The 19,009-nt window shown below is 44.1% G+C and overlaps 1 protein-coding gene across 1 annotated transcript in view; it reads right to left on the reverse strand.

The window, feature by feature from the left end:
* Positions 1 to 12,738: 12,738 nt before the first annotated feature.
* ABCD2 (ATP binding cassette subfamily D member 2) overlaps positions 12,739 to 19,009 on the reverse strand; it is a 41,855-nt gene continuing 35,584 nt past the window's right edge. Inside the window, exons 9-10 of the mRNA XM_079304589.1 lie at positions 18,640 to 18,765; positions 12,739 to 17,043 (exon numbers count right to left, since the gene is read on the reverse strand). Of these exons, the coding sequence (XP_079160715.1) occupies positions 16,833 to 17,043; positions 18,640 to 18,765 (337 nt within the window). The 3' untranslated portion in view covers positions 12,739 to 16,832. The remainder of the gene's footprint in view (positions 17,044 to 18,639; positions 18,766 to 19,009) is intronic.

Here is a 19,009-nt window from a genome sequence, read left to right on the forward strand (position 1 = left end):
GGTTTTTGTTTTAGAAGAAGCAGAGTCACCAGTCCTACCCTTCCAACTGAGTGGTGCTGGGCTCTACCCAGTGCAAGGAGAGGGCAAGCCCTGCTCCACTGCACCAGGCAGCTGTTCAAGCCTCCCCCCTGTTTGTTCCACAGGGTCTGGGGAAGGAAAAAAGTATTAATGCCAGCTGTGTTAATGCCAACTTGGGAGAGTTAGTTATTCCCTAGGGACCTCTTTCTGTTCCCACACAGCCTGCCCACTGTCAGGAAAGTTTGGCAAGGGTGAGGCTAGTTGCAAGCAAGAAGCCAGTCCTGCTCTGCTGTGATGATACCTTTTGCAGGAGCAAGAAAATGGCATCTGTTTAAAAATTGTTACAGACCAAAGATTTTTTTTTTTTTCCAGTCTGTCTATTTGTTCCCAGTTCTGGTTTTGTTCTGTGTTTTCAGAGAGCATATAATTACCATGAATTATATAGCAGAACAGGGTGTGTATAAGGCACACCTTGAGCAAGCAGTTTCTCATTGGCTTGAGCAATGGCTTGAGAGGTGTTGTTTCCCAAGCACAGCTTGCAAACCCACGGTCTGGGAGGCCTCTGCTAAAAACTGTTTTGTTTTAAAACTTTAAAAAGTGACATTGTACCTCCTTGCAACAACAGGGCATTCTATAGCTCTTGGATTAACTAACCATAGCCTCTCCTTATAGCAAATATGGAAACATTAAAGATCTCAGACTAAAATTATGTTAAAGCAGATACAGACACTGACTATCAATCATTTTTAACAGATGTCTAATAAATCCTTCTTTTTATGTTTGGGCAGGGTAAAGTAACCATCTTGCAGATTTCATCATCATCATTCAATTTAGTCCTAAGATTATTCATAGAATGGTTTGGTTTTGAAAGGACCTTATACATCATTTTGTTCCAACCCTCCTGCCATGGGCAGGGACACCTTCCACTAGATCAGGTTTCTCAGGGCTCCATCCAACCTGGCCTTGAACACTCAGGGCACCAAGATCTGTAGTTCTGAATTCTTTCATTTTTTAAAAATGAGAGTTATGTTTCCCCTTTTTTAGTCAGTGGTATCTTCACTGGACCACCACAACTTCTCAAATATTATGTATATTGACTTACCCGCTTCCTCCACCTCAGGACCCCACAGATGGGTCTCATCAGGTTTCATGGACCTGTGCACCTTCAGGTTCCTTAGATGGTCTGAAACCTGATCTTCTCCAACAGTGGGCAGTTCTTCATTCTCCCAGTCCTGCTGACTTCTTCTTTGCATCACTTCTGAGTTTGGAGGAAGTGACCTTTGAATATTAACCACCTTTCTCAGGCTTCTCCCATGGCACTGTATAGAGCAGATCCCTGATTAGGCCAAAATCTGCTCTGTTGAAGCCCAGGGTATTGATCTTGCTGTGCACCCTAATCACCACCCTGAGGGTCTCAAACTCCTCCACTCCATGGTCACTGCAGCCCAGGCTGCCCTGGAGATTCACATTCCCCACCAGATCCTACTGTGGATGAGAACAAGGTCCAGCAAAGAACCTCTCCTTGCAGGCTGCCCTGTCTCTTGGAGGGGTTAATCAATGCATTCCAGGGATCTCCTGGATTGTTTCTGCTCTGTTGTGTTGTCCTTCCAACAGATACTGGGGTGGCTGGAGCCCCCCATGAGCACCAGGACTGCTGAATGTGAGAACACCCACAGAGGAGCCCTGTGCTCCTGGCCTGGCAGCTGTGCAGACCCCCCACAATGTCACCTCTCCTGCCTCCCTTTAATCCTGACCCAGGCTCTGGTTGCTCCTCTTCCCCCAGACTTTGCTCTGTGCACTCCAGCTGTCACTGGCACAGAGGGTGACACCTCCCCTCCTCTCTCCTGCCTGTCCTTCCATTCCAACCCTGCTGTCACAGCAGCCATCCCAGGACAGAGATCACAGTCCTGCAGCGTGTGCAGGTCTCTGCCTGCTCCTGTTCATCCCCCATGCACAGGGAAGGGTCCCCACTGAAACCAACTCTGGCTGCAGTGTCTGGAGTTCCTTTGTGCTGCCCTTCAGCTGCTCTGCTGCTGACCTCTGATTCCATTTCAGTGCCTGGGCATCTCTTGCTTTCCCTGGCATCAAACTGGTAGGTCTGGAAAGAATTGAAGTTTCCCTCCCCTGGAACCTTTGCTTTAAAGCTTTCTTCACCAGCTGGGCAAGCCTTTGACCAAAGATCTTCTTCCCTTTCTCTGACAGGGATTGACCCCACCAGTAGTCCAGGTATTTCAGAGTGGGACCCATGGTCTAAGCAGCCAACTCCTGGCTGTGGCACCAGTTCTGTAACCATTTATTGAGTCACCAGGTTTGACTGGCCCTTCCAACCCCCTTCCCTTTGACCAGGAGAATGGATGAAAAAATAACTGCTCCCCAGAGTCCCTCAGTCTCCCACCTGTGCAGTCCTTCTCATTACAGCATTAACTTGATACCCCTGATACTCATTCTGTTACAGAAGCCTTTCAGGAAGGCATCCTGAAGGCTTCAGCTTGCAAGGTGATTTAAAAAAACTATCAAAAACTAAAGAGAAGAGCAAATCATTGTCAGACAATCACACGGATAGATGGAGCTCACTTGCCTGAAAATCAGCTGCTGCTCCAGTCAAAAGAAGAGGGAATTGACCATCATTATAGGCACAGGAGAAATATATAGGGAATATTTGTTGATATTTATTCTTCCTATTTACTTTCTCATACATAGATCTGCTCAGTCTAATTCCTCAGTTAGGTTAATACAGCAGCAATTCAGAATTTTTTTGGGAGCTTGTTGTGGGTACCTTCCATGTTCCTCATTGACAAAGTAAAATGCAATAAACTCAACCTGAATGGTGGCTAGCTCAGGTGCTAGATGGGGGCAGGACACAAAGGAGCCCCCAGAATATTACAGAGAATTTTAACACTAGTCCCTTTCACAGAGTTAAGGTTTTTAGATTGAAGACCCAAACACAGTCTTTGTGCTCTGAATTTCTCTATTTACCTGGTAAAAGAGGGACCACTTTTTGCTGCTTGACAAACTGTGGGACAAAGTTCTCACTCACTTCCTTTTGCTCAAGCATGAAGTGCATGATGCCATGCAGGCCTGTGACATGTGTACATGATACCCCTGTCTCAAGATAGATTTGCCCTCAGAGCAAAACCCCCAGTGTCACTCAGAAGAGACAGAAGTTTTCCTGTGTCCTTGGTGAGGTGCTTCTTGCTTGTACATTGTACAGCAGATGAGTGGTGCTGGTAGTCTGTACTTTGCCATGTGATTACCAATGATAATTACCAATAAAAAACTCCTTTACATACCAAAGTCCAAGACACATTGTGAATAACTGGGGTTACAGTAAGCTACCCCTATGGGCAGTTTTTTATATAATTGTCCACTATGGGTACATGCTCACACAACTTCCAAACTCTCTTTCAAATTAAACTAAACCACTCAGACATGTGGCAGCTCATTCACCTGGCAAACTCTCCTGAGCCCCACAGAAAGTTTGGTTGGAATTTGAGTTAAAACCAAAGGAACTGATGTAATGCTGCTTTTGAGAGGCAATTCCTGCCTCCCCTTGGCTGGGCAGTGAAGTGTGCAGCCATGTCCTTAGACAGAATTTGCCATTAGAGTCTTTGTGCTGCCTTTTCCCTCTAAACACTAAGTTAGGAGGCAGCAAGAATAATCAATGAGTTGTGCTTAAGGCCCAATAGCCCAGAATCCTTCTACATAATAACTCAATATTCATCACTATCTAATTTACCATTCAGTCTTTAGGGTAACTGAATTTCTCCAGAATGCTCAATAAAACATTCTTAATTATACAGACATTCCTGTATATTTTCTAACTGAACTACTACTTACAGTTTTTCTTTTTAACCTGTGGGTCATGTTCTTTGAAATGAATCTGAACTTTACCCTGTTACTGTCATCAACCATCAGCCACCTGCTGAGCTATCTTCTCTTACCCAACAAGTTTTTGTGTAGAAACACAGTGATTTATGTACTGTAATACAACCCTCTATTTAGTTATACATAAAATCTTGTGAAATCTTTTCTGGGAAGATGGAAATTTTCCCAACTTGACTCAGTTTAAAGGTATACACATAAAATAAAAAATAAAAGAATTTTTTTTAATGTTTTGTTTTGTTTTGTTATATGGCATAAAGACAGAGTTATTTTTAAAATTTTGTAGTTGGGCTAAATCTTGTGGTGTTATCTTGTTGTGAAGAGTTTCAAAGATGTGAATGTTTTCCATAAAGGCCAAACTCCTGCAGACCTATAGTTATGCAAGAGTAAAATCTTTCCAGATTAATAGGAAAGTATCCAGCACTCATATTGACAAAGATTAGCCACATATTGAAGGGTTGTAAGCCAGAAACATTAAGATAATTTTTTTAAAATATCACTATTTTTAAGAAAAATTGCTCAAGGCGTGGCATTAGCAAACATGAAATTTTGCTCTGTTTTTCTTCATTAAGCTATCAGAAGTGTCTGAACTCTTCATTGGAAACATTGTGCAAGCCATCCCCAGCACCTAGAACCTAGTTTTGAAGCATGAAGAAACAGGTTTGGAATCACCAGGGAAATGGCACTGAAATAACTCTAGGTGAGAACAGGCAGGGAATCATTTCATCATGTTCTGTAACTCGCAGGTCCAGCTGTTTGTAGCACGTGAAGCAGCACTCATAAGAAAACCTATTTTCCACAGTCATTTGCACAATACATGTGGCATGCCATGAGAGCCATATCAAGGCAGCATCTGCTGGATGCAGAGGAAAAACTATGCAGAAGAGGCAAAGGCACCATGAAAGTTTGCCCACCTATTTCCCAGGCTGCAGCAAGCAGCAGGTTAGAAACATTCCAATCTTGCCATCGTGTTCAGGACACAATTGATAATCTCCAGGAAACAAATCTAAAGGTATGCATGGGTGTCAGTCTGTGCTGGCAACATTGAGGGTGCTGCATCCACACGAGGCACATTGATAGCTCTCATAAATCATGATTACAGTGGAAATAAAGAGGAATTTCACATCCATGTGGGCTGATTGGCAATCCACCAAGAGCCCTCGTGCACTGCTTTCTGTCCCAGCCACTCAAGAGTCACCAGTTCAGCTGTTCTCCTACTCTGAGTGATGAGGAGCTGGCTGCTGACTCGTGTCAGCACATGCCACACACAAAGCACTGGGTGGCCTTTGCAGCCTGTCCCTGTGCCCCACACACTCATCATGTTGATCACTGGTGGGTTTATCAGTGGGTGGCCTGGGATGAGTCTTCCAGCACAACAGGAGGATGCTGGATGTGCTGGTGTTCAGACAGAGAAATCATGGCATGTCAGAAAGGCATTGCTGTGGTCATGGCTGGATGTGGACAGAGGTTCCCAAAGGCATTCAGGTGTCCCATGAGGACCAGGGGCTCAAGGAAGTTCTACAAATGGGTTGAAAAAGAAGCATTAAAATTTTATTAGCCTATACAATACTAGCTGAAGGGGCTGAAGGGAGCCTGGCTCTAATGGTTCATTAAAGGTGGGCAGCAGCTCCCCTGGCTGGGGCAGGCTTTTCTGGAGTGGGAATGAGGGCTCTCTGCTGTGGAAAGAGTGGTTTTCCAGCTGCCCCACCTGCCCTGTCAGATGGTGAGGGATGGGTCTTTGGCTGGCAGTCCCACCCCACTGCTCTGCCTGGGGAGTGGCTCCTTCAGCTCATTCTTGGTTGACTTCATGGCAGCCCTTGCACAACCCTTGGAACTACTGCCAGGCACCTCTGTTATGTGAACACCCTCAGAGCTCTTACGTACTCAGTTTGAAACAGACTTCAAAGATGCACTGCTTCTTCAAAAGAAAGTTCTGCTGCCCCCAGAGGGGAAGCATTCCCTGGCTTCCCTCTTCCCAGCTTTCCCTTTCCTCCACCACACTCTGGCTTTTGGCTCCACTGAGGTGCAGCTGCCCTTGCAGCCTCTGAGCCTTAAACCTCACCCATCAGCATGAGAAAGGAGTGGTATTTCCTCCTTCCCCACTCCCTTCCCCGGTGCAGGCTGGCAGAGCAGCAGGGTGCATTGGGAGGTGTCCTTGTCCAGGAGCCCTGCAGGACACCAGGATTGCTGCTGGCTCAGCCCCACTCCTTCTCTGGGGCCAGGACACAGTGTGTGTGGGAGCCAGTTCTGCTTCCAAAACAGCACAAATGCTTCAGCTGGAACAGATCAGAGCAACTAACCTATTTTCTCAACAAAGCCAATTCTCACCCTTTGTGTCAAAAATCTCTAAAGAGCTGGATTTGACTCTGCTCTGGAAATTCCAGTTCTGTTGAGGTAAGTAAAAAAAAAAAATTAAAAAATAGAAAGGAACCTATTTTTAGTTTCACAACCAGGGAATAAATCCTGAAAATATGAAGCACAGGCAAGGCCAAATGCACAGCAGTGCTGTGGGTGTGTGTGCTGGGGAGGTGCTGCCTGTGCTGTGTGGCAGCTCCCCGTTCTGGACCTTCACCAGCTCCTCTTGAGAAAGACATACCAGGGTGTTAACAGTTGTGCTCAAAACTCAATGAATAAATAGAAGTGCAAGCAGAAAAAAACTAAAATTCCAACATTTCCATTTCCTCCCCTTATTTCACCTTGGAATGACAGTGTCAGGAGCATGTCCTCTGTCTCTTGTCTTCAAACTCTGTGGTCTGTCAGCAGACAGAGTGTCAGTGATCTCTGCAGTGGAAACCTGTCTGAAAGGGAGCTCTGACAGTCTCAGATCTGCTCTCTGGAAGCTTTTCTGGGCTAACCTCTTCAAAGAGCAGGAGGGACACACCATCTGCCTGCTGGATCAGAGGAAGAGTGTATGACATTTAATTAAGATGATTTTGCCCTCCAGTCAGGCTGTCTAAAAATTCATTTTAGTTCTCCTACCTCTTCCATAGAACTCATAAGCTAGAGGGAGCAATGCACCCTGAAATATTGATTCTGCCTCTCAGATGGCAGTGACCTACATTCATGGGTGCTCAGCCCATGAGCTGATGCCAGGACTGTTCCTGTCCCACCACTCTGCAGACTGGAGGAATGATCAAGGTGCTGGTTTGGATTAGAGGCAGAGTTTGACGTTAATCCTTTACTTTCTTTTAAATGCACTATGATTCATTATCTCAGGCAGGATCCCATATCAGGTGCATTAGGAAAGCTTTGTGAGAGACAAGCTGAGGCTGTTTGATCAAAGCTATGCCCTAGGCAGCATGAGAGCTCTTCCCAGCCTACTACAGCTGGTTTCTGTGAAGGCAGACAGCACTGGTTTAAGTGCTGGAATTGACTGGAAGGAAACTTAGATGTGTTTCATTTTTTTCCCATTTTTTTCCCCTTTAGATTATCAGTCATGTCAGTCCTACTGAACAAAGAATAACTAAAGGCCAAATTCAATTAATCTTTGATTTGCACCTGCAAAGTTTACATCATCCTCACTGCAGGCTTCCTAAGTGTAGCAGATGAGTATTCAACTAGGAAAATGTCAGCCTGGAAGAGATAAAGTCATGGAATTCTTGGGAAATTCCATAGTTACTGAGCCTTGCCCACTGCAGTGCTGTTCCAACTTAGTAATGTAGTGTGCAAACAGTGGGGAAAAGAAATTGGGAAGGAATTTAGGATTTGTGAATAATTTTGCCTTCACAACTCACCAATTAAATATGCAGTATATTGCATAGTCAGTCACACCAGGAGCAACTAAGCACCTTAAAATTATATTAATATAAAACAAAACTGTTAAGTGCCTTACAATGTAAGGGCCATGAATACAGTCACTATTTTATATATCTGAAAGAAATGACAATTTCTTAGCCCACTAATGACAAGAGGAGTTGCACATATCATCATTGGAACTCACTCACTATCAATAATCTTTACAGGAAATTACTGTAAAGGAAGCAAGCCTGGATGGGGAGCAAACCTTGGCAGTGCTATGCTGATAGGAGTCTGCCAGCTCAGCAGTAATGTGGGTTCTTTCAAGCTCCTCTCTAATAATCTAATCAGTGTCATTGAGGAAACCTTTTCAGAACAGCTGGGTGACTACTGACTGGTGACTCTAAGCTTTATGGTTCAAACATTTGCTTTGTTTAGTTTCCCTCACATGCTCTGTGTTTCACCAGCAACAGTTTGGTTCCACTGCTCAACGTGGTGCTCAACTCAGCATCACTTTTCACTCCTGCCAGAAGCCCACAAGACTGGAGTTCTAGCAGCACTTTCCAAACAGCATTCCTGAGGTTTAGCATTACATGTGGAACAGGAAAGCTAAGCCTCTGAGACAAAACAGACAATACACAAAAGCTTGTGTGTATGTGCCTGAATCTGGTGCTCAGTCAGCTGCAGGACCTTCTGATTGAGTCAAAGGAGCAAGACAGAAGATGAAGAACTCTCCCAGGTCTGGAGTAATCCTGAATGCTCATGAAGTGTATTTCTGAAACTCTCAGCCTGAAAGCTCTCCATGGCACACAGCAGAGTTCTTACCTGAGCCACTGTGGGTGAGGACTCACCTTCAAGGGCAACAAAGCAAACAGTTTCTGCTGACACACGCCTCGTTCTGCAGGAGAGCATGTAGCTGTGCCTCTTCTGCCTCTACCCACAAGAAATCAAAAAAGCCCTTGAAAAGATAGTGACAGCCAGATAGGATTAAAGCACAAGCCCAGGTGGATTATACCAGTCTAAGACCTGTCTGGGCAGGCAGGTGCAGACAGCAGAGGTCTGCTGGCCATGCTCTGGGCTGGTGTGGCAGGAGCCTGCTCTGACCTGAGGCAGCCCAGCACTGCATTTCATTGCAGCCCAGCATCATGTTCTGCCTGGCACTGGGTAATGCAGGGCAGCTCCTCAGAGAAGTGAATGCATTTCAGAGTGGGCAACGCTGACTAAAAGCTTTCATGGGTGCTGGGGAAGGGCAGCTCAGGTCTGCCTGTACTTGCTTCCAACAAATGCAGAGAGACTCGTCCTTCATGGCTCCAGGTCTCCAGCCCTTTCCTCCCAAGCCCACTGTAGCTCTCCTGTGCAGCAGCTCAGCAGGGTGGCTGTGTTACCCATGAAAGCACAGGGTGCTGCACCTTGACTCCAGCAGCACAGGAGCTCCCACTTTCCTGCTGGCCAGGAGGGACTGGTTTGGCACCACTTAACGCAAGCCATAGATGCCATCAAACAACACCCTGTGCCAAACAGGCACTTTCTGCTGGGGTACCCCAGCACCCATCAGAAGTAAAACCTGTCCTGCCTTCATTAGAGTCTGAATTTGTCTACTTCCAGCTTCTCCATCTCATTTATGTCTCTTGCAGCAGCATAAGGCTCTGAATAAGCAAAGTAAACACCCATCTTCTAGCACAGCTTTAAACAAACTGACCTAAAATGCTTTGAACATGACCCTACACTCAGAGCAGACCAGGCAGGTGTTTAGTGATACAGCCCTAAACTATGTCCTAGGTAAGAACATGATTTGGGTCCATCTAGTTTGTCTTTAAGGTGCCCCCGAGAACTCCAAACTCCCCTGGAAATCTGGACAGGCGAAATAGGAGTGAAAGTCAAGAGACTGAGAAGAGTTTTTAGGAAATAATCCTTTTTGTAGTGGAAGAGGTTGGAAAGGTTGTGGCCCATGCCAGTGCACTAAGCTCTGATCTCCTAGAGGCACTCAGAGGGCCAGAGGAGAACCTTGGTGGTGGCCCAGCTCTGACCAGTTCAGCTCCATCCTTGCCCAGTGTCAGAGAAGGGGAGAGGGTCTCAGGAAATTGACAGATCACATCAATTAAGGGAACATCTATCAGGCTCATCAAGAAACAGAGATTTTAAAAACCTTTAAAACTGATATTGACACTGTTGGGTTTTTTTGTTTGTTTATTTGGTTTTTCCCCCCTGGTTGTTAATTAAATCCTCTGCCAGACAGAAGCAGTTTTCAGCCCATGACTTGAAAGAGGAATTGAACCTCCCTTCAGAAGTCCCTGGGAAGAAGTCCTTACAAAGGAAGAGCAGTTGTTCTCCCAGGCCGGATTACCTTGCCTCCACTTTCATCTTGGCATGAAATACATTAATCACTCTTTTTCTACCCATAATAATCTAAGCAAGAGTCTAATAAACAGAGTCCTCTGATGCTCAGCAATGAGCCACATGGCACATACATAAGGGAACATTAGTGATTAGAGAGGAGTTGAATTCTCTGTAACATGATTAAAAATAAAAATAGGCCAGCAAGAGACTGCAACAGGACCTCTTTTTATGCTCATTTTCACTAGCAAGAGTATGGGGATTTTCAGAATTTTGCTTCTGTGGCTGCCATTTCATATTGCTTATAAAGGGATTTTGGTTGAATAGCAGAGCTCAGACAAAGCATGTTATTATTTAAAAACAGATTATACATATGCGTTACTTAGAAATACTCCAAAGGACACTATAAAGGCAATTGTGTGCTTCTGATGAAAACTGTGGGCTGGGATTAAAAGAGCATTTGTTTTTCACAAGTATGAGTTGTGTAAATTTTAAATCAACCTGGCTTTGCAGGTATACAGTGATGCTGGGAAGTGTTTGCTCAGTTCCTGTCACTGTAAGTGTAAATCCAACACAACCCAGCTTTACCACTACCAGCTGCTGCACCTTTCTACTTTGCATTAGTACCTTGCCAGCTGCTGCATCTTAGTTGTGCAAACATTACTCCTTAAGAATTTTCCTCCAAGTGTTTGGATCTATAAAAAAGCAGATGTGTTAGACAGGACCCACCACTCCACTCCCTCTCTTCCAGCACTTGCCATCAAAGGCACTGGCTCCGGATGTCTCAGTGCTGCATCCATCCCAGTGGGACAAAAGGGTGGGAAGAAAGACTTGGTGACACCCATAAAATAAAGATTGAGATCTCCAAACATACCAGCACAGCAAACACCAACTGATAAAGAAGTACCTCATAAACTTGATTTATTTATAGCACACTTAGCTACAATTGAAGAGAAGAACATTTTAACTGAGAACAAGAATACTGAAATTATTGAATGCAATTTTTTGGGTTGCTTTAAATATTAATAGATTGTGTTTGCTTCAATATTGTATTATTTAAGGTAAGAATAATTTCTAATTCCCAAAGACTCAAGTCTTTATGAAAAGCATTGTGAATCTGATATATTTGAAATGAAACTCTAAAATCCAACAAATATGAACTCTCTCTCAAAGACATTTCAATCTAAATAACTTTTATGACAACCTTTTTTCTTTTTTTTTCATGATAGAATTGATCAATAAATGAGTGGTTTTGGGGTTTTGTTTGTGTTATCCTAGAAGGGCTTTGTCAGGCATAGCTTGTCTTTGTATGTTTGATGACAAGAAAAGAAAACTAATGTACTATTGCACAATTACTTTATTTCCAAGACAGGTTTCATTATTCTCTTTTTCTAGCATCTGGCTCCTCCCATGGGCTCTCCTAGACTATTTTTTCCCAGAGCTCATCCCAGCCTGGTGTCTCACTGGGAGCTCAGCCCCAGGACCCAGCTGGCTTCTCAGCCCTGCATCAGCCACCATCACAATCTCTTTTTCCCTTTGTTAATTACCTGTTTAAAACCAGATTGTTCAGACACATCAGACTTGCATTGAGTCAGTGCAGTATTTTTGAAAAGTCACTGTTACCCTCTCAGAGATGGTATCACACTAGTTAGACACTAATTTAAAAAAAACAAAGCAGGTACAGCAGAATGAGCTATAATCAGAAATAAGCCATACAGAGACAGCATTAAGATGTTCTTCCAGATATTCCCCACCTAATAGAAAATTTCATTTGTGGGAAGTCTTTGAACACCTTTGCTCTGAATATTTCCTGAGTCCTTTTAGGTCCCATGATGCAAGTCTTGCTGCTCCCTCTCTTCTGGGAATACCTAACCCTTGAGCAGAGGCTCAGGACTTTGGCCCTTCACATCAAACCCATGGTATCAGTGGTATGCTCTCCAAGGAGTGGACACTGAATTATTTGTCAAAAAAGGTGAAACTGAAGTGCAACCTCAGCTTTCTGCTCACCTTCTCCAGTCCCATGATGCATGAGCCCCAGCCTGCCCAGAGACCCCCAAAGATGAATTTCTCATTGCTCAGGTCCTGCACTTCACTCTCTGCCACTGCTCTCCCTCTGAGTGGGTGCACTGGCTGCAAGGGAGGCACAGGGGACTGACTCCAGCAATCCATAAGAATCTAGTTCTCAAGATCACCATCTCCACTGGCTCTCCAGCTGCATAATCCAGTCCTGTACCACACAATACCTCACCATCCTCTGCCACACAGCTAGAAAGGGGCTGGACACAAGCCAGCTCTGTGTCAAGGCTGCTAACCATTGCCCTCACACTCCCTAAGAAAAAACTCACTCCTCTGCTAGGCCATCTTGAGCTCTTGCTTGTTGATTATTTGTGACACCGGTGCTTTATGCATTAACTGTATCTTACAAAAACCCTAACAGCCTTTGGGAGTGATACTGCTGAGGCACCTGATGCTGCACTGCTGACAGTCCTCTGGCAGAGAGTCCTAGCAAGGGGTGGCAGCTCTTGTCACCTTCCTGTCATCAATCAGGTACACACTGAAGTGGGTGGCACCAAAGATGAGAAACCTCAGAGCAGCCTTTGACGCCAGCCTGACCTAGGAATGAAATACTTGTTTTAACTTGAAAATGCACAGCATCCACCCCGAGCTTTCCTGCTCCATCACAGAAACAAGGGTTGGGAAAGGACTCCCAGAGCACATGCAGGCAGGTCCCAACTGCTTTGTGAATGACTCATAAGGAATACTGTAAACTGAAAGTAAATGCAACATGTTTTATTTGAGGTTGGAATAAATTACAACTGTAAAGCACGTTTTATTGCTTTATAAATTGTCTGCTCTTAAAAGGCATTAATATCAAACATAAACAAAACAAAGACACCTTTGATTAACAGTTTAATTCTCCTAAGCTTTGTGAACAGCTCAGTAGGGGGATTTCTTTACAGGATTGGCTCAGAAATTTGACTTTGACATGCATTATCACCATTCATAAGTTTGAGTGGATTGCAGATGTGTTCATTTGCTTTAAGATACAATTTTCTCTAAAATATCCCATTTAATACCTTCATTCCCTACTCATAGAAATCCCACTGCTTTTGAAAAGTTAATTTGAAACATATATGGGGTTTTCTGTCCCTGCAGAAGGAGGACTTCCAAGTCCAAACCAGGAATGAGTCTGACCCCAAAACTAAGTGAAAACCAAACTCTTCCCAGGTTAAGAGTGAAATCCCATGCACAAAAAATGTGGCCCTTCATTCTGAAGATTCTTGCAAAAACACTTTGCATTATCTGAACACACTGATGTGGAGAATTCATATTTTTGTTGTACAGATACTACCTGCCTGAGGCAGGTATGAATGTTGCTCATCACCTGTACTCCTGTAGGTGCAAACAGACCCAGGCAATCCAGTCTGCCCTAAGCCTGGGGGATGAGAGGTGCCCACAGGGCTGGGTGTGCTCAGCACTGGGCAGTACCCAGCCCTGAGTGCACGGACACCTTGGGGGGTTTGGCTAGCTCCAGATGGACATGACAGGCAGAAAGGAGGCCAACAAGCCACTTCTTCAGCCTCCTGAGGAACCACAGCTCCTGAACACCAAAAAGGGCATGAATATTCATAAGCAGCTCTCATTGCACCACAAAATAGCTTCTGCCAAGGCATCCTGTCCCATTTGGGCACTCTTGCACTGCCAGGGCCCTGTGCTCCCCATGCCCTGTCTCCAAAACAGTGTCCCCCTGAGCCACTCCTGACCAGGGAGCATGCACCTCTGCTAGGCTGGGCCCAAAGCAGCACAACATGAGCTGGACTATGCCCTGTAAAACTCTCCCAAAACAGAAATGGAGACTCTGGTCTCAACTAGCCCTTGGAACAATACAGAGAATTTGCAGAAAACACCTCCAGGGCAGCTTCTCTTCCTGCCACAAAACTAACTTGAAAAATAACGAGCCACTATTACAGAAATTCCTTCTAAAACCAGCTTGGTATCACTCAGAAAGTTGTTTAGAGAAGTGTTTCTTCTCATAGCAGCTTCTACTGCTCTTGCCATGCCTACAGCAACACAAATAGCTGAGTGAGATGCTAGAGAATTTTACACTATACAGCTGAATGGGAATGGTTGTCTATTACTAGATCCAAGAAATGTATGTTGAACTTCAAAGAAAATACTACAAGATTGATCCTGGCGTGATTTCAGTTTTCATCAACATTTCATCAGTAACATTTACAAATTTCTTATGTTTTATACATAATCTCATTAAAAAAAAACAGCAAACAAACTTTCTTGTACTAAACATGGTTTCCTCAGAAAAGATTTGTTTTGTGCCATGAGGAATATCCAGCTTTGATGCTGTAAGGCATACAGCAGATTTCAGGGGCTGCACTTGCCCATAATGGCTTCCAGCAAGCCAAAGTACAGGGGCAGAGCTTTGGTGGGATATCTGGAGCTGTGCCAAACTGGGCCAATTCTTCAGTACTTTTCAGTATCCCACTCACTCAGGGACTGGATAAGCCTGATTTAGTTCCCAGCCACATGTTAAAGTGCTTAATGGAGAGGAACAGCAATGCCCCTTCCTCCACTTCAGGTATTGGCCTGGGAAAGGCTTGTGGAAAGGTGGCTTTGTGGCTGCCTTGTGCTAGCAGGATGCACTGCAGCTGGGACAAGGGTATGTGCATGGTGTGCCCTGATTCCTCTCATCTTAGAGAAACATCAATCAGAAACCTGCAAGCTTTTACACTCATCAGTCATCTTGGTCATGCTCACTGACAACAGATTCTTGGCTGACTTCTTTTTTCTTTAGCAGTTATGAATTTTGCTTTGAAGATGAGAAGGGGGAAACCTCACCTTCAGGGAGAGGGACAAGCACAGACATTTGCAAATTAAAATGCATACACGTCAGCCTTCCCAGCAGTGACCTCCATCTGTGCTTTATGACAACATCTTATTATCTTGAGCCTTAATTTTTCAGCCCTTTCAAAGATTCCTAGGAGCATTCCTTCCTATATCAGTGAGATGTCTCAGGGAGCTCTACAGAAAAAAATAATGAAAGGAACCAACTGTTGTCACCAGGGTAAGTTACAGGGTAACATTCAAGCCACAGACTCTGAAGGGAACAGACTTGCTCCATTTTCAGGTGGAAATGCCATACCAAGCAGCAACTGAGCACACTGAGAAGGAATATGAGCTGATGGTTAGTGCACTGAACTGGGATTTGGCAGATGGAGTTAATTCACCTTTCCCTTTTTCTTGAAACAATCAGAAAAAAGAAACAGTTTATATTAACTTCAGGATGCTCAAACATTTCCAGCTTAGTGAATGCCCCTAAAACATTTCTGCTCTCCCAACAGCTCTTAGCAGTTTATGCACTGCCTCTCTCAGACCAAGAACACCAGACAGAAATCTTCTAAGAAATCACACTTCTGGGGAAAAAAAAGAACCAACAAACTTCAGGATTGCTACATCTCAGCTAAGGCTCATTTACGCATCTGCAAAGCCTCTTACAGCTGCAGATCTTCACTCCTGAGCTGCCCATTCATCATGCACTTGCAGTCAGAGAGAACAGGAGCTCTTAAATACATTCACATCTGTATTTCTAATTCTCCAGCTTTTGCCTTCAGCAAGGCACTCAGGCCAGCACTGTCTCAGGCAGCTCTTTTAAAAGCAACTTCTGACTGACTGGGGACCTGAACTGAAAAGCTGATGGGACAATCAGTGAGTGCATCTGAAAGCAAGGCTGTTAACCAGTGCATTTGCTCATGGGGAGGACAATGTTCAGCCACTCCACCAAAACATGGCAGGTATATTCATTAGTGGTTACCAAATGCTCTAACTTTTCACAGACCGTTGTAAGTGCTGAGCATTTCATTTGGCAGGACAGCCATGTCTGAGAATTCAGTGAATTGTTAGAAACTGCCACTTCCTTCTACTACAGTCCTTCCCATCACAAAGTGTCTCATGGAACAAACAAGTGTCTGTACTGTGATTATGCCAATGGAGGAACTGGGTCAGACATGGATGCCAGCTGGATCAGACCCATGGAGCAGATGAATGATTTAGTCAAGCAAAAACTAAATCACTAGATGCCAGGACCAGTGCTCCATCCGCACCACCAGAGGTTACCCAGTAAGGGACACAAACAATCCCCCAAAGGAACCAATATATCATGAAGGGCAAAGAGCCTCTGAAGCTATGTGTAATGGCAAAAAGTACAAGTGTATTACACTTGTATTACAGCTCCTCTGTCATGAGGGCAGTGGGTTGCTTAGACAGTTGTCTTCTGGTCAGCCTATTACATCATTTCCTATGGAAATGCAGGTAAAGGCATGTATACTATTCAGTAGTAAAACAGAAGTCTTGTTTTACATAGGCTGAGAGAATGTTTCTTATACCCAAATGAGATTTTTGCATGCATCTGCATACTCACCCAGACAGTGCCCCTGCTGTGCTCCATGCCTGAGTGTCATGCCTGTTTGCTCTGCGTAGCAGGCATGTCATACGCACACAGTGACCCGGTACAAGAGCACATTCTGCAGGCCAAGGCTCAGGCAAAAATTCACCTACCAAACCTAAGTGTGTTGGTCGTTTTTTGCAGTGAATCGGGCTTTCACTAGGAATTAACGTAAGCTGTAATGACTAATCCTATACTCTGTGCACCTGCTTATTTTCACAGTTCAACCATTTTCCTCCTTAATACTAAAACACTAAAGTCTTACATAGCTTTCAGAGCATTATTTTCTGCTGGCTGTGTTTTGCTATGCTCTAAGCCTCTGTCACAATGCATGCAAAGGATAAGGGCTGAATTTGTAATGCTTTTAACTAAAAAAATACTTTTAAAAACATAAACCATAAATTATTTATTCCTCTTTGTCCATTGTTTTAAGCACTGAATCTTCTCCCAGGATTTTACAGAGTTCATTCAGTCTCTGCTGCATTTTAGGAATTCCTGCAAGCTGTGATTCCAGTCTCTGTTTTTCCTCACTCAATGATAAGCGGATAGCAGTGTCCAGCTGCTCGAAGCGCCAGCCGCCTTGTCCGTCAAACTGCAGCAAGTGAGTGTGGTACTTCCTGCAGCAGAAATGAAAACATTAGCAATGGCTCAGGGAACAGATAATGTGCTTTTGCATGCAAATTTAAATGTATGTGTCTCTTTTTAAAGGTGCCTCTCAGGAATTTGAGTTGTCACCCAGTTCTGGATCACTGGTAACTTTTTTTTCAATGACTCCTCATCCTAGGACACTCTTTCATAAGGGATTTGGGTATTTCAAAGGCTTTCACCAGGACTGGCCCAGGCCAATAGTGAAATTTGGTGAGTGCCAGCTGGAAGTAACAGCACTGGTGTGGGCTCCCAGCTGGGGCAGTCATTGCCTCTGCAGCTCACCTGGGGCTCTGAGCTCCTCCTCACCTGCAGGGATGCTGGCAGCAGGACCATGGAAGGTCCACTCATCACCTGCTGTCTCCTGGCCAAGGTGGTGGCACCCTCTCACTGCATCCATCTTAGAAACACTGTGGCCACAACTGCCTTCACTACAACTCCATCAGATGCCTTTTTCCCCAGGAGCTAGACCAGCAGCATCAGATAAGGTTCATTACTCCCTCAGAAGTTCTATTCCCAGTTTATTTTATTTACTTCCCTTTCTGATAAATGTTTTACCTCCTTAGCAGCAAATACAGTGAGGCAGGCATGGTGCACCTGATCCTACTGATAAAACTCAAGTTTGTTCAATTACACCTCCGTTTGCTCCCCTGTGTCTTACAAGGTTGGCTACAGGTAACTACTCCTTAAACATGGTTCAGTTTGCAAGGGGACAAAATAAAAGTCTGTGCAGGAGTCATAGATCTTTCAGTAAGTATCAGGGTGTGTGCACTGAAAATATTCAAAGGTGTACATGTGGAGTTTGTCAAGACCTGACAAAACATTTTTCAGGAGGTGCCAGAGGAAGAGCAGAGAGTTCCCTCAGAGCTGCTGGTATGACTGTGGAATTTATCACTATAAATTATAGAAGGTAAAATGCATCATAAAACACTGATTATAAATCCCATCCAAGGAATGTGACAGTTTTAATAAACTCAATGGCTTATGGCATGGGACTGAAAAGAGACTCATCTCCAGACTAATATTCACGACTTCTTGCATTATCCTTTGTGATACCAAATGCTTAACCCATCCATTTATTTCTCTCCCACCAAACTCCCAAAAAATCAAGAAGCTAAATGCTGCAGATAGAGGACACAACTGTTAAAAAAGCAGGCATAGTATTCCTATGGAAGAACAAAGTATACTTGAACCACTTGCCATGTTTTCCATCTTTTCCCTGCACTGGTAAACTTCCCCAGGACACCTCACGTATCTTGTCACCTCTACAGAATAACCTGGTGATATCTGTTGTGGCTGTGGTATATACTAATTAATTACCTCTTAGATATCTGCATATTAATAACTGAAACATTATGAAAAAATAGAGGGATGAATAAATATCTTTCAAAGAATGAAAAAAATCCATGCTAAATTAATTTACCACCACTACTGTTGTAGACAACTTATCTTAGAAACTGCAGTAGATACTGACTAAACAACTGTCCCAGTACAAAGAATAAAGGCCAATCCACTGCTTGTCAGAGAGCTAAAAGCAAGGACCATGATAAAGCCCTGAATGTACTTACCAAAGAGAAGGTCTGTGTGTTATGGAAAGCAGGGATATCCCAGCAGCTTTTGCAGCTTGGAATATTTTTCCTTCCACATCAATGCTTACAGCACTTGTACATTCATCCAGCAATGCATATTTCGGCCTTTTAAAAGCAGATAAGGAACATTACTCTTCTAGGTTTTGGACAGTATTTCCATGTACAAGGTTTAATTGAAAGAACAACAGGAAGTAGAGAGCTATTTTTGGCAGACAGCTGTCTCTTTTTTACAGCTGGAAGCTGGCTAGAAACAACATGAAGTTTCCATGCATTATTCAGGTGATAAGACAACTTCCAGGAAAAATGGGCTTTATTTCCTGGCCCATTTCAGTACACAGTGATCTAACTT

The sequence above is a fragment of the Erithacus rubecula genome (assembly GCF_903797595.1).
Source record: "Erithacus rubecula genome assembly, chromosome: 4".
Taxonomy (NCBI): Eukaryota; Metazoa; Chordata; class Aves; order Passeriformes; family Muscicapidae; genus Erithacus; species Erithacus rubecula.